We start from the raw sequence: 15,451 nt of genomic DNA, 5'->3' as shown, positions 1-15,451 counted from the left end.
CACAATATAACATTTCAGATAAATTTTTACCTCCCACATGCCATTAGGCTAAATCACATTTGTCCATCCTTATACTCCCAACAAGTAAACTAAATCACATTTGTCTATCCTTATACTCCCAACAAGTAAAATAAATAATTTATTTAATTTTCAAAACAAACCAGTTATTTGGCCTCATAATCTTTCCATTTTAACCAATCCAAAATAAACCAAATATTAAAATTACAGTCATCCAAAGTATACCAAAAATAGAAATAGTTTGAAAGACATGATTACACTTATATATTCATATAATTGTCAATAAACAAAAAGCCCTAATATTGGCAATATAACACATTATAAATCATAAATCAAATACCCAAAAGAGACAGTGGATCTAAGCCACTAAGCCTCTGGGACTCTTCCACGTGTCACTCGTGGCTCTTCTCCTGAAAATTGTTAACCACATAATGAGACTCAAAAGTCCCAGTAACCAATACCAATTTATAGTAGTGTGTACAAACAGTTAAGTGTGTGCTTACTAAGTGAGAATTAAAAATAATATAATTCTAACAAATATAAAAAATATTACAATACACACAAATAACCATTCTTATATCCCTCCATTATCCTCGAGCCGTAGCCCTCACTCAATGGTAAATTACCCGGCCAAAGGTAGATTAGCCCGAGCCCTTACAAGCCACCTATTGAGCTCCAATAGAGGCGTACCACGTGGCACATAAATACAACAACAATAGCAAGTCTCTCAATACCTCCCATAATAATGAAACAAATTCATAATAATATTGCACAATTATACAATATTACAAAATTCATAATTTTCTCAATAATCACCCAATTAACATGAAGTAACACTAATCACAAATTAAAAGCATGGTTACCTTGTAGCTTTTTCGATAAATTATTCCTTACAATTTCTCTCCCACCACAATTTTCACCAATAATACAATCTATAAATAACATATTATTTATAAATATTAGTTTTAATTTTTAAAACTAATAAAATAATTCTAATAATAGAATTAAAAATGTAACATAATTCCTAATCTCAATCTTAATATAAATCTAGAGTTAATACTATTAAGTAAAATTTTTAACTCCTCTTTTAGTCATCAATAAACATTAATAATCTAAAAATTAACTTCTAAACTAATTTCTATTATCAAAATTTTTTTATTTCATAAATTCGTACCTGAAATACCTAAAAATTAAAAATTGAGTCTCTAGCTTAGAATCATAATCCTATAGCCATAAAAATTCATTTCTCATCCCAAATAATCATCTAAACCTCAATAAATCAATATATATTTTCAGATTTAATAAAAATCTAGTCTAAAATTTGACCCATAAGCCACAAATTCAAAGATCATCAATAAATTTATATTCTAGAACATTTATTATATTACTAATAACCTCAAAAACTATATTTATTCAACATAAATTCATCTTTCTTTCAGATCTTAAATTTTCTACCACCACAAAATCAGAAACTAAAGAGAAAGGATGACTAAGAAAATTTTTTAGAACACTTACTTAGTCTTGAAAAGCTTAAAATCACACCCTAAATATTCTATTAAAAATCTTACCTTAAAACCCAGTACCGGAGAACTTGGCTCACAGACGCTCTCTCTGCCTCAGCTCACACACGAAGGAAAGAATGAAGAAATGAAGAAAACAGGTGAGTTTTTATAAAAAATTCAGTGGGTCTCACATTTTTTTTATTATTTTTTCTTTCCTCTCTCTTCATTCTTTCTTTTTTTTTTATTAAATGTGATCATTACGCACTGAAAGCAATTTTGTTCTTCTTTTTCTTCCTTTTTTTTTTACCTTTTCTCTTTCTTTCTTTTTATAATAATAATAATAATAATTTAATAATATTTATTTATTTATTTTTTAATTAATTAATAATTTTTTTAATTTTTTTAGAATTATATCCTAAATTAGATTTAATAATCATTTTCTACTAATTTGCTTACCTCTAAATATTTTTTAAAATTTCTATTAACTCAAATTAACTATTAAAATTTAAATTGGGATGTTACAAGATTGACATGAAAACCAAAACCATTAGCTAGAATATAAAATTGTTAATGTGTGAGCACTTAAATCACCTTAATTGGAAGTTTAAGTTAAAAGTTATACGCGTCGAAAGTTTATGGTTGGGAGTGCCATCATAAGAGTTTTAGCTATAGCTTATAGATTGTTGGCTACAGTCAAAGGAGTTCTCAAGACCATTAGGCTGCAATCAAAAGAGAATTGGTTGCAACCATCACAGGAAGTGTTGACCGCAGCTTAATATGCTCTAGTAATAGCCAAGTACTCTTGTTAAGAAAAAATGACTCATTTTACCTTATTTTGACTTTTTTCAACTCTAATTATCTTCCATGCCTCACAAATACTTTTTACTTTGATTTATAATAGTTAAAGGACTTTTTAAACTCAATTTTGAGATTAAATGATTTATGAAATCTCATTTCTACAAAGTTTTCTTACTTAGCTTTTTGCATTTTTATATAGCTAAGGTTAATCTTTTTTTTTCTCTATAATATCTGTTATTATTGATTACATTAGTTAGAATTATCATGATAACTCTACTTTAAACTTAAGTATGTGTTAATTTTGTGTTTAAATATTGGAGATATTACTCCTTGAATGGCTCAAAACTCCTTTTAACCCTATTTTGACTTCCCTCAAGGGTTCTATAGGCCCAATAGCCATCTGGCCTTAAAAAGTCAACTCCTAATCATCATAATTAATTAATTACAATGCCTAATTAGTTAATTTATTCTTTAATTTAATTTTGAGATGTTACACCCGGTGACCAACATGCTGTGAAGTTGCAGAGTCCAACAATAGCACGATATTCAAGTGAACTCTCTCTAATGCAAAGCTTGGGAACCGCGATTAACGGTGAAGAACAAAAGAAAATGGGTTATGTCCAGCGGGGGGTTTCGAGGTCAATACTTTCTAATATGTTTTTAGCAGAATAATTGTTTAAAAAACACGTAACTAATCCAAGAAAGTGCATTTTTTCCCCCCCAAAAAAAAAAAACGTAGAATACTGGTTGGGCCACCGCATTTCCGGGAGGCAGGACCTGAGGCAGAGAGCTAGGAAGACTTTTTCTTTCTTGGCTTTCTTTTGGCGTAAGGTGAGGCCTGAATTTGAAGTCTTCAATGACGCTGCCCATAGACATAAACCTGAAATGGTGTGGCCGAAAACAAAAGACTCGAAGATAAATATCCCTGTTGTGATTTTCCACAGTCCTTTTCAGAAATCTCCGTTTACTGATGGACCCAAAAATATCATCTTAAACTTAGACAATTCATTGAAGATTGAGTTGATTAACATATCTCGCATGTCCCCCTCACTAATCTCAGTTAATCAGTTTCATCCATTTATATTACTTTGATTAGATCGATTGAGGATAAGATTATTGGATTAGGACATGGATCAGATAGCAGATTGGGACTCGTGCCGGCCTATATAACCTTTTCTCCATGCAAACCATTTCTTCACTTTTTGTATTTTATTGATTGGAACTTAGACCATAAAGCACGCTTTTAATGTTGCCATATTAGAAGACACCCGTTTGTTTGGCTTCAATCCGAGTTTGACCCTTTCTCCAAATTTTCCCGCTATGTTTTATCATCACTAATGGATATATAAACGAACACGAATGACCCAAAGATGTCCAGGATTTAATTAGCTTTATATTACAATTCTTTTTTGTTGATGTAAGCTGGGTGCCTTTTGTAAGTGTTTTTTCAATTCGTGAATCTCTCTGAATTCTTGAAAACAGAATCCAACTCATCTAAACTTTTCCCAAATTTTTTCCAATATCCCCAGATATCATTGGACTAATTTGAGCATCCTATCATTCACACCAGGAAAGGATGTGGTTCTAGCAATAGGTCAAATGGGCGTATGAAAGAAATTAGTTACTTGACCAAGACTTCGAGGAAAAAAGAAAAGAATAAATAAATAATCTATTCTAGAAGAATGATTGAGGGGGGCATCTGCAGAACAATATTGAGAGGAATATCCAGTAGGATCGAAGAAAATCCAATAAAAGTACATGTTCGTGGTCCCCCTGCTTATCTACGGCCTTGTTGTAACGTTTCAGACTTACGAGAAGGTTTTAGTTACTTACCCATATCGCCACTTGTATCTCTATTTTTCTTTTCCCGTCTCGTCGTCTCTATTATTTTCTTTTCTTTCGGTAAAATAATGCAAAGCCCCAGCCGAAGTCATGCTGCGATCTTCTTGTGCAAGTCATCATCTTTGTCTTGTTAACAATACCATGTTGCCATAGTGATACCCAGAAACGAAGAAAAACAACAATTACAGGGGCCACTCGTGTGTATGAAGAAGCTTGACATCGCTACTGGCCAATCGCACCAGTAATGTCATTTGGCACTCACTATGTCTTGGTGTTTCTACCTTTAAAGCTTGTTAGTTGAGGGCAATGTGAGTGTTCATAGCTCACTGCAAATCGAAGTTCATGCTGATGCAGGACCACTTGTTGAAAAGTGAAAGCCTCACCCTGCTTGCGCTTTGGCTCTATTTCTGCATCATCGAGTCGCGTTTTAGCTACGGATGGCCCTGATTGCCCTGTCCAGGTTCAGGCAACGTGGTTCGTCAAGAGCCATCCAACTCCCGTGAGAGAAATAAAAGAGTGTGGCTGTAGTAAGCATCACTGATCACGTGCATGCTTTGCAATTACACCAATGGCGAAGCTTAAAAGAGAGATAGGGAGAGAAGTAGGACCCGGGATTCCTTTGACAGAGTTGATCTTGATATGCCACCAACAGAAATGGCAGTGAATCAGTCAGATATAAAAGGAGAAAGCAGACAGTGATAGTTTCTCAACTCCCAAAGGATAACACTTTAGAAAACGAGGTTAAAAAAACTAATTAACCTAATTTTGCAAATACCTTTTCAGCCTTTTTCTGACTCTTATTTCTTTCCAATGCCTGCTTATCTTCCTTGCTCTGTGTCTCTTCTCTTTCCTCTTCATCTGTAGAATTTCCCAAGGGCAGGTGTTCACCCCACTTTCACGTTATTATTCAACTAAATTTCGTTTCTCTTCAAGGGACTTAGGCTTCTCTGCTTCTGCCTCTCCTTCCTCAACCTCTAGCTTTATGAATGCATTTCTGAGGGGGAAGTCTTCCTTGAATGTTACGCTATATGGTTCTGGTACACCCTTTGCGTCACAGCTTTTCTTCTTATTCCATGGTCACCCTGTGGATGCATCCCGATTGCCTCTTATATATTTTCGAAGCATTTCATTCTTTCCTCTTTTTTTTTTTTTCCAGGAATTGTGAAAATGGGAAGAAGGGATGTATATTTCTGGGTGTAGAGTTTGGAAGAGAAAGACAACAGTTTTTAGGCTTTATACAATGCCAGTTCCACTTGCCCCCAATCCGACGCCCCCAGCTCCATATACTCCTCCGGCAAATGGTATATATATTGCTTTTTCCGTGGATGGTTTTCTCATTAATGTTGGCGATGTCTCGGTTGGAGATTTTTGCTTTTCATCTTCTTCCATTGTGTCATAAATAATCCAATTTTACTCCCAAAAGTTTGTGTAGAGACTAGAGAGCAAACGTCGAAGAATAAAATAAGGATTACCTGAAGGAACGAGTCATTAGAATCTAAGATGAACAGATGAATATAAACTTGAAACATGCCAAATTCTACTATTAAACTCACAGAAAAAATGGGATAATGGGTATGTAAACGAGTTTGCTAAGATGCATGGCTGTAATTTGTATGCAGTAGTATGTGGAACACTCTATTCCCTTGAAGAAAGTGGGGAATGGTAGAAGAAAAAGAGACCGTAGTACTTACGTATTTTGGTCATTTATTGAACACTTATGAACCATGTAAAAATCTGCGTGGGTATTCAGGGGCACAGAGTCAGCTTGTGTGTTCTGGGTGTAGAAACCTTCTAATGTATCCCGTTGGGGCCACCTCTGTTTGTTGTGCTGTTTGCAATGCAGTCACAGCTGTGCCTCCTCCTGGTAAGCTCTAGTTTCTTCTCACTTCTCAAGTTCAATTTGCTACCTATCCCTATCGCTTTTTTCAGTCAAGGGACTGTTAATTAGACAGTCAAAGGAGAAGCATGTGTGTTGTGTGGACAGGCACTGAAATGGCCCAGTTGGTTTGTGGAGGCTGCCACACTTTACTCATGTACATCCGTGGAGCCACAAGTGTTCAATGCTCTTGCTGTCACACCGTCAATTTAGCTTTGGAAGGTACTGATCAGCTTTCATTCACGCCTTCATCGGTTTTCAAGACATGTTTGGAACTTAGATTGCTTCACATTTTGACAGCAAATCAGGTGGCGCATGTCAACTGTGGAAACTGCAGAATGCTATTGATGTACCAATATGGAGCAAGATCCGTGAAATGCGCTGTTTGCAATTTTGTGACATCAGTTGGGGTTAGTACAATCTAATTATTTTTCCTTACTATGCAGGTTTCTGGTAATATTTTTGTTCCATGCTTGATAGAGGGAATAATTCTGTTTTGACTGGTAGTTACTAGAGAAGATGCCTTTTTTAAGCAATTGAAGACCCTTTGCTGTATCGCAATTTCTAACAATGACATTTCTTATTTAGCCAGTAGGAAAGGCAAACCATTTATAATCAGTTAATAACAGCTAATATCTTTGTCACACGGTCCCGCGAATAAATTTTTATCCTCTTTGACATTCATGACTGATGTTTTAATTTTGATGAGAGGGAAGAGTAGAAATTTCCTAGTGTGCAAAAAGAGCTTGCCTTAGTTTGTTTAATAATGTCATAAATGGAAGAAGAGAATGATTTTCTCTGTAACGTGAATTTTTTTTTATATGGATTGTTGTCATATGCTAAACGATTGTGCTGCTGAATGTTGCAGGTCTCAGCAAGCACGGCTGAGCAGAAGTTTAGTACCTAAACTTGTGACCAAATCATTACCACAACCTCCATTTGCGTGTTACGTGTTTCTCCTAGTAAAGAGTGCGTATCTGAGAGCAGCAGTTCTCCAAGTCACATGTATAGAGTTGTTTTTCCTTTGCGTGAATTAATGAATGATTTCGGTGGATTGAGTGTAAGGATATTATTATTATTATTATCTTATATAAGATTCCTGGTAATGAGTGTTTAAGAAAATCCACTTCTTCTAGATAAGGTGCACCGTATTTGCGATTGCTGATGAAGTGATAAGTTATTTATGAAGGAGCACCAAACACATCATTAATTCGTTTACCTTTCAGATACTTGCTACTTTAGGGATCAGCAGAGCATAAGGTCCAAGTACGCCTCCCCCCCCCCCCACCAAAAAAAAAAAAGCAGTCAAGGAAAACACAAGATGGGGTTGATTCATGATTGAAAAAGATAACATCAGGGTCCGTTTAGATATTTCAGAAATGAAATTGAGGTGAGGATTCTGCAGTACAGGTTATTTATTTTAAGGTTGGCGTTGTGGGGTAAATTAATTTCAGGCAGACCGGCAAATTGGGCCATATCTTTCCCAGAATAACATAACGGAAGCAACCTTTCTGGTAGCTTAACCCGAGTGTGAAACACACGTCCCTTTCAGCTTTCAAACTCTACTTGGCACTTGTTCTGCCTTCCAATCGAAGCCTGTCAAATTGTCAGTCCTTTTTAAGAGGTAGCAAGAATCAGTCACAGTGAATGATCCGAACATGTCCATTACGTCCAGTTCAATCGAAAATTACTCCTTTTGGAGTATAAGGCGTTCATTATTCTACAAAGATACTACTTGGCCGTCCTCGTCTCTTTACTCCTGAAGCAAGTAATATCACAATATTAATTGGCTCTACGAGCGGGTAAATTTTATGTTCCCTAGACCTTAGTTCTGAAGCGAGTAGAGAGTAATCTTCAGTGGGGAAAAAACCGCATGCTTATCTGATTCCAGGTCCATATACTGATCAGTGCGTAGCTTTCAATGTTGAAGTGACCCTTTGTTTGTAAGCCCTGAGGGACCCTTTTTGGGCGGCAGGAAGGAGAGGTAGGCGTGGCTTGGTGCTGTAATTTCCACCATACTCGTCTGAAGTCGCTCTCGTTTTTAATTGAATACAGGACCACCTTGGTATAGCCTCCGAAATCTTAGTGGTAACATTGTCTCGTTCGCAATGTAACCAAGTGAACTATTTGCTTCTTTTTCTCCAAGCTTAGGTGGATCATGGACCTCAATTGAATCAATGAAGGCCTTCGTCTTCAAGATTGAAGTGCATATAATTTGGTGTTTGAAAGTTTGAACTGGCCTGTGTTCATTTTCCCCACTCCTAATTTTCCAGGCTTTGCAACCTTCAGCATTTTGTTTTTCAGAAATGGTGGCATACAATGATATAATACAATCTATATTCACGATCTACGTAATAAGGTAAGACTTCTTGTAATAGTTGTTGCAGAAAATGTTAGGATGACAAGGTTCTTCATATTACAAGGCTTCTTCAGTTTTCTTGTCCCTTTTCTTTCGGGTGCATGAATTTTTGGTCTGGAAATTATGGTAAAAGCATGCATGAAGCTTCAACGTTCAGATAGCTAATATAAATTGAGTCATGGAAGCACAACGTTAAATAAGCAAGGGTGATCTACAGTTCACTATGCCAAATCCTACATAGGACACATCGTACATGTAAAGCATGCTTGGAAGATTATTGTGAGGTCAAAATTACAATCCAGGGAGCAGTAACTTGAGAAGGAGAAACACATGAAATTCTCGTCCTTTGCGCCATAGAATTTTTCTAAGTTGATTATTCATCGCCCATGGCTAACTCCAACGCATAGTCATCTCTCTCCTGTAACATAGAAGATGTCAAAGTAACACAATTAAAATGAGGAATATAAGCCACTTTTACCCTTTGGCAATTTAAGTACTCGACTGTCGAGGAAAATGGAGCCTACCACAGGTCCTCGAGCAAAATATCGTCCAAATTGAAACCAGTATACCTGAAAGCGACAAAAACATTGTTACTCCCATAATTCATAATCAGGAATTCAGGATACACACAAACACCGACTAAGGAGCAGGAGGAGGGGGAATCCTCCTCAACTAATGGTTTTGGTCTTATAGGGGAAAACACTACTAAGGGCAAAGCAAAAGGGAGATAAACTTCAAACTCAAAAGGGCTCTATTCCAAAGAAACTGAACTTGTTTTATATATAAGAAAAGGGGGAAAGGAAAGGAAAGTTAAAAAAAAAAAAAAGAAACTGAGCATCCACCCAGAGGCAAAATAAACAGATCTATTCCAAAGGAGATCTGCAGGTGATAATCTCTCGCTGAAGCTTGTGGCCTCCAGTTTAATAAAGATACACCAATTTTCTTGCATCAACAACAAGGTTCCACAGCAGGAATCAGGAAGAAATAAGAACAGCAACAATATTTCATAAGTTCATTCAATTACTAAATTTTTAAATTCAATCACTCAAGAGGGAAAACATTTCATATCAAAAGATAATTGCAGTACAGCGCATACCTCGTCTTCATCTTGAGTCTCTACCTCAATATCAGAAGTCGGGAAGCCCACACAAAGAAGCGCATAACCCTGAAAAGACACATAAGTTCCATACACCTGTCTCGCTCAGAATATACATTACAGCAGTCTGAATTTTCTTCTTTTTTCAAAAAATAAATAAATAAAATCAGTGACAGAGGAATGCCTATACTGAACAAAGGACGGTCAATGACATCAAGCTAACCATTTTTTTAGACAATCGTTATTATTATTTCTTTTTCAGGTACAGGATAGCATTAATTTTTTTTTTTTTACATATTTAATGTAACATATAAGTAAGATACTTCGAATGGAGAGTCAAGCAGAGTAAACTTAAATCCTTCTAAATCAAATAAAATGTTTTCATTACCGCCCCCCCCCCCCCTCTTTAGGACATTAAATTTATCCAAATTATCATTCTTGCCAACACAACCAGTCCTTTTTCTGAACCAGCTGCTACCATTTCCATCCTCTACTTTGTTACAGGATGCCCAGATTAAATTGGTTAGTCTTCCCAGTTTAGTCTCCTACACCCCATAATGAAAATAAAACCGAAGTTCTAACTTTCTTCTTTCGAAATAATTCGTGCAACAAATTAGAATTGTACTCATAAATTCTGTTATCAAATACCTCAGGATAACAAGATAGAGCATGAAGAGTTTATGCATTGATACGTAAGCCAACTCTACAGATTCAAGCTTAACAGTATGTAAACACTTTATACATGCCTTTTCTTTCAATTCAGCAGATATCCCTAGCGCCTCTGGCTGTCTAATTTTTCCAGTTTTTACGCGTACAGCACAGCTTGTACAACAACCTGCCAGAACAAGCAATCAGCATTAGGAAGTCAGCATCAAAATCTTCAAAAATATTCAATCTGGATGGCAAACCATGCATCATGCAACGTAAGTGTCAAGATGCATCACACGATTTACGGAGCCAAAGTCTAATAAAGCAAGAGTTATATATATATATATATATAGGAAACAAATGAGTTACTACGATTGGACAAGTTGAGGATGCCTGGCAGGCCAGAGGTAACGCTCGTGGAACCAAGCATAGGAATGGAACTCATGACAATATATAAATATTATGAAACAAGCATTTGTTAAAACAGTTAAATGCTACACAATGGAAACCGGTCCGGCAAGAAATTAGAGCGAAAATTTGGTTGTGAGTTATGCGTTATTATTTATTACAGTGAAAAGAGATTAGACAGTTAACAAAATGGAGAATACTTAGTACCGTGCCTGCAGGCGAAGGGAAGCGTAATGTTCTGGGACTCAGCAGTGTGTAATATATACTGATCCTGCATTTAAATAAATCACAAGATGACGGAATACTTAAAACAAAGGGGGGAATTTGATCCTTTCCATAACCACAAGCGGAAAGAATAAGGAAAGCACCATATAATCACTACCAGTATCATGGAGAAGAACGAATAAAAAAAATTCATAAATAAATAATTTAGGAGTTTTAGTAATGCCGTTACTACTAAAACAAGGAGTCAAGAAAATCAACGAATGGCCACGTTGCAAAAGGATGGGGAACACGGAAAGATTTAAATAAACTTTTTTTCGGCATATTCTTGGGAAACAATCGGTAATAAACCAATACCTCCGGCACGAGGAACTCGTGAACGACTCCCCGTTGTCTATCGTGCACAGTAACTTTATGGGTGGGAACAGATGTAGAGGAGTAATCGGCCCTAGCAGTGAGTGGGGGCTGTGTTTGGAGCTCCGACGTTATCTTGCGGCGGCATTTGGAAGAATTGAAACAGTAATTGGTCTTTGACGGAAAGGATCGCCACTTTAGGTCGGAAATGCAGCAGCAGTTACAGGGAATTCGAAGTGACATCTTGCCTCTAGTTGAGCTCACCGTTGAGTCACGACTCACGACTCACGACACCAGAGGTAACACTATCCATGGACAACCAATTCACGCGCTTGCGCTGCAGGATTAGATCGTATTTGTGCATCTCCACTCATCCAATGATTGTTGGACACATGTATGCCGCATCTGTCTCTCCTTTTATGTCCTGCATTTTCTTTATTCCATGGTTACTGCAACAGCCAGCTACTGTGAATTTGCACTAAAAAAAGAAAAATGTAGGGAAAATTATAAGGACAGACGAAGGATTTGAGAAAAATAATATTAATTAAAAAAAATTATTTAAAAGAACCAAATATCTCTCTGAGCCCCTGAATGAGAGGCTAGCATCACCACCATTGACCAATTTTTTACGTTAAAATTATTTTTAAATTAACATAAATAAATTTATTATTTTATTTTAAAAAATATTATTTAAAATGGTTTCTAACATATTTTTTAAATAAAAAAGCGAAAACAAAATCAAACCAGTTCATAATTATTTTAGTAATATTATTGGGTTAAATTATTTGTCACCGTTTCTCTATTTTTTCAAGAGAATTTAGTTTTAACTTTGAAAGAAGGGTCGGGCTAGCTACATTGGGCTGCTGGGGCACCAAGTTGAGCAGTGGATCTTGTGGTTCAAGCCGTGGCCATTATAAAAGAAGAGCCACGTGTGACCCGTATTTGAGAAGCATTACAAATGTGTTGCCAATGTCAGCGTTAGGAGCCCAAAACCATTATTAACTACATGGAGCATAGAACAAACTGCCAGTCCTAGAAACATAATAGTAACAAACATAGACAGCGTTTCATTTCAATATACAAATCTACCATGCCTCACTGAGGCACAGGAAACTTTAATTTCAATGCATCTAATGGAAAACACCATTACACCAAGAATATTAAACTCCAAACTCAGTCAGCTGTCAACTAAGGTTTTAATAGTACTGCTCACGCAGGCGCCTATCCGCATTTTGAGATCGCTGAACCCAAAACATTTCAATCGCCTGACTGAAACAACTGACGCAGGCTGTGCCAGACAGGCAATTAAATTTCTAGGGTAACGTGCTTCGACTTCCTTACCGTGCACATTTAACTTGCAGAGACTTTATGCAGCAGTTCCCAGACATATCCAATTATTGATGTAAGATCAAAGTTAACTAAACACCAAAAAGGAACCGTCATGGAAAGCTCATTTAAAATTAAAAGACTAGAGTTTTGATGGCAGATTCCCACCGTATGTATAGACTAAACATTAAAAGCCCAAAGAATCCAAATCCATATCAATTACTAGAAAGATCTTTACACCCACTGCAATCTGCCCTGGTGTTCCACATGCTGCCGAAGTTTCCCATCTAATAAGGTCTGTCCCTTCACTTTGGCCGGCCTGGTACCATTCTTAACTTTAAACGTTGCCACTAATTTATGATGATTTACTTGAGGTGCTGACGTATCTGGAGGAACCTCATCAAGGAACTCATCAGCTACATCTCCATCTTCATCTATCTTAAGGCGGTCAGCATACCACCTCAGACCCTGATGGAAGAACCATTTAAGGAGGGGAAAAAGATATATTAACCACCAGCAAGCAGATGACAAAACAAAACATGATGTAACCTGTCCTACTTCAATTCTAAACCTCATAGCTGAGATAACCAAATAGTTATATGCAACAAAAGTACCAGAGACAAAACAAGGATTGCAAAACATAAGAACAGGGAATAGATGCATAACCAAGAAGGGATAAAGTAGCAAGCTAAAACAGTAAGTTTTACTCCAGAGCAATGTAACTTTTACAGCAGAATATATTGGGTCCCAAAGGCAGCTTTATTCATTGTATCATACACAGGCATGTACTTAAACAATGTTGCAGAAATGAACCTGATAAATTCCATGGAATGAACAAATAACGAAACCCTATGCACAAAATCACCTACTTTTCTATTTCAAAATCAATCAATTGTTTATTACTATAACTTCATCGAGAGACTTTTGTGATAGAGGAAGGAGAGTCCAATATATACCAGGTGAGAGACATAAAAATCTGATATGCAATGAAGGCTACCAAAATTTTCACAGCAAGGCTTTTAGGAGTGGGTTCTTACCTACATCACTATGGCTATAATGCTTACAAAAATGTTACATTCTCAAGAAAGTTGCCTCAGTAAACATGAGGTACACCGGCCACTCATTCAGGGACTCAACTGCTTCGAGCCAAACCCTGCTCTCTTTGTCTTGATCTACTGTGACAATGTCATGCGCGATGTTTGCGCTCAGAGTGGAGAACAACTTATGCTTCAGATTGGTAGCAATGTTAGACACGTGCAATGATATTCTATTAGTTTCAAATGTAATAATACCGATAGAGAACTACACGGTTAGATTTAAATCTGTTTCTAGTATTCTTGAAAGTTGAGCTGTATTTGTGTCAGATTAGCTTGTTCTGGGCAGTATTTGTGCAGGTACTCTCCCTGCTTTGTTCTCCATTACAATGGAACAAATTTTGATCCGCCCAACAGAGACCTTACAAGGACTTATGCAAGGACCACTGACCCAAGTACCCGGATGCCAATTAGCAAGAAACACAAGAAAAATTTCTAAAAACACATGCCGTCCATCGTAGAAATCACGATTAAAGGCACCAGACTCAGCTCGCTAACCTTTCAAAAATACCTGTTTGTCCCTAGTGCACGGAAGCAAGCGAGATTTCTTTTTCTTCATAATTTTTGCACCTTAACATTTTTACCTTGATAAAGTATCCAACAACAAACGACTTCAAGCACAACATAGAAGATCCAAAGATACAATTATCGCCATTCACAGCAAGCGACTATAAAGAAATTCCTTTCTCCGAAACAGTGGATGCTTTTATAAGATGCATTAAATGTAGGGCTTATGAATTAAAAATTCCTTCTTCTCACATATTTAGATTAGATAACCAGGATTGAACTTCAAAAATTGAAGCAGCGGGAAATTTGAGAGGAGGGGGCAGATTTCAGTAATTCAAGCGTCTGGACCAAGAAACAAAACATAAAGATTCAACAGTTTCACAGCAATAATATCAAGAGCTGTCAAATCCAAAATATGTTCTTGCATAGAAACATGGGCTCCACTATTATGAAATTACAACGGCCGCGTTAAAAATACAACCGTCCCTACGAACTACAAGTAGCCGAAAGCACAAAAATGAAATAATTAGAGCGCGAATTGAGGAATGAAAGACCTGAACTCCACCGTCGCCGGACGAAGAAGGAATAATAACAGGACCAAGGTGAGGGCGATCGACGGGAACCTCGACTTTGACGCCAAACCCTTTGCGGGGAATCCCAGTTTCTTTGAAACGGACGCGTGGGGGAGCTTGGCCATCGTTGTCGTCGTCGGATTCACCTTTGGATTCGTGGACGTCGTCCTTGACAAACCCTAATAATCCAGCTATCTTTCTGAAAAAGCCCATCCTCAAGGGAAGGGTCAATTAGAGTGAGAGGAAAAGAGAACAGGACGGCGAGGCCGTTTGGTCCACTTTTCAAGAAAGAAGCTTGCGGGAGTTGAAAGAGGGGAATTAAAGAAAGATCCTCGGCGATAGAGTGAAGTCGTAGCAGGGATCGTGGAGCAGGATCAGTCTTTCTCACGAGCAACTCTGGTTTTCTTAATTGCACGGAAACTGAGAAAGGATCCTCAAAGTATATTACTACGAACTATCCGCACCAATTCACCCAAACGCTTCTTTTCATCGCAAAAGTTAAAACGGAGTTTTCACAAAATAACGATGGTTTTTATACATATACTGACATACACTTCATTTTTCGAAGATTTATAAGTTAATACTCAGGTTTATTAAAAATTTTAAAAACTTAAAATTAATAAATTTTAAAGTTTATTACTTTATTTCTATTAAATATATTTTAATAACATTTATTAATATTTAATAAATAAGAGTACTCCTTCTTTTTAAAAATATAAAGTATTTTTAACTGAATCTCACCCCAATAAAGTAATTATTTACTTTTAAACTAACCTTAATTTTTCATATTTATCCCTATTAAACACTCTATAATAAATATAAAGTCATT

The 15,451-nt window shown here is 36.6% G+C and overlaps 3 protein-coding genes across 4 annotated transcripts; 1 reads left to right on the top strand and 2 right to left on the bottom strand.

Moving 5' to 3' along the window:
• Nucleotides 1-4,103: 4,103 nt before the first annotated feature.
• Nucleotides 4,104-7,142, top strand: LOC129321864 (protein LOL1-like). 2 transcript variants are annotated; one of them, XM_054967796.1, is made up of 7 exons: nt 4,104-4,900; nt 5,025-5,197; nt 5,317-5,461; nt 5,911-6,024; nt 6,145-6,258; nt 6,337-6,446; nt 6,905-7,142. In XM_054967796.1, the coding sequence occupies exons 3-7, from the start codon at nt 5,341-5,343 to the stop codon at nt 6,941-6,943; spliced, it is 498 nt and encodes a 165-aa protein (XP_054823771.1). In that variant the 5' UTR covers nt 4,104-4,900; nt 5,025-5,197; nt 5,317-5,340; the 3' UTR covers nt 6,944-7,142. The 2 variants fall into 2 exon arrangements, with proteins under 2 accessions (XP_054823771.1, XP_054823770.1); XM_054967795.1 differs by lacking the exon at nt 4,104-4,900 and having other exon boundaries at nt 4,924-5,197.
• Nucleotides 7,143-8,534: 1,392 nt separating this feature from the next.
• Nucleotides 8,535-11,517, bottom strand: LOC129321863 (ferredoxin C 2, chloroplastic). The gene is made up of 6 exons (XM_054967794.1): nt 11,127-11,517; nt 10,755-10,818; nt 10,238-10,326; nt 9,492-9,560; nt 8,920-8,964; nt 8,535-8,813 (listed from the first exon to the last, which is right to left on the bottom strand). The coding sequence occupies exons 1-6, from the start codon at nt 11,364-11,366 to the stop codon at nt 8,769-8,771; spliced, it is 552 nt and encodes a 183-aa protein (XP_054823769.1). The 5' UTR covers nt 11,367-11,517; the 3' UTR covers nt 8,535-8,768.
• A 620-nt stretch (nt 11,518-12,137) lies between these two features.
• LOC129321865 (uncharacterized) lies at nt 12,138-15,087 on the bottom strand. Its single transcript, XM_054967797.1, has 2 exons — nt 14,605-15,087; nt 12,138-12,917 (listed from the first exon to the last, which is right to left on the bottom strand). The coding sequence occupies exons 1-2, from the start codon at nt 14,833-14,835 to the stop codon at nt 12,684-12,686; spliced, it is 465 nt and encodes a 154-aa protein (XP_054823772.1). The 5' UTR covers nt 14,836-15,087; the 3' UTR covers nt 12,138-12,683.
• Nucleotides 15,088-15,451: the final 364 nt, after the last annotated feature.

This window comes from Prosopis cineraria, unplaced genomic scaffold (genome assembly GCF_029017545.1).
Source record: "Prosopis cineraria cultivar Desert tree isolate PC_DT_omini unplaced genomic scaffold, ASM2901754v1 PC10, whole genome shotgun sequence".
NCBI lineage: Eukaryota > Viridiplantae > Streptophyta > Magnoliopsida > Fabales > Fabaceae > Prosopis > Prosopis cineraria.
Note: the sequence above shows the minus strand (reverse complement) of the source record. Positions and strands in the feature narration are given on the sequence as shown.

Bases quoted from the DNA above. Each gene is read 5' to 3' on its own strand.
- LOC129321865 (XM_054967797.1), bottom strand. From the start codon at position 14,835: ATGGGCTTTTTCAGAAAGATAGCTGGATTATTAGGGTTTGTCAAGGAC. The intron at 12,918-14,604 runs GTCTTTCATTCC...TTCTTCCATCAG, and splicing joins CCGGCGACGGTGGAGTTCAG to GGTCTGAGGTGGTATGCTGA.
- LOC129321864 (XM_054967796.1), top strand. From the start codon at position 5,341: ATGTATATTTCTGGGTGTAGAGTTTGGAAGAGAAAGACAACAGTTTTT. The intron at 6,259-6,336 runs GTACTGATCAGC...ACATTTTGACAG, and splicing joins CGTCAATTTAGCTTTGGAAG to CAAATCAGGTGGCGCATGTC. The intron at 6,447-6,904 runs GTTAGTACAATC...TGAATGTTGCAG, and splicing joins ATTTTGTGACATCAGTTGGG to GTCTCAGCAAGCACGGCTGA.
- LOC129321863 (XM_054967794.1), bottom strand. From the start codon at position 11,366: ATGTCACTTCGAATTCCCTGTAACTGCTGCTGCATTTCCGACCTAAAG. The intron at 10,327-10,754 runs GTACTAAGTATT...TTGTTCTGGCAG, and splicing joins TCCCTTCGCCTGCAGGCACG to GTTGTTGTACAAGCTGTGCT. The intron at 9,561-10,237 runs GCATGTATAAAG...GTGTCTTTTCAG, and splicing joins CTGCTGAATTGAAAGAAAAG to GGTTATGCGCTTCTTTGTGT.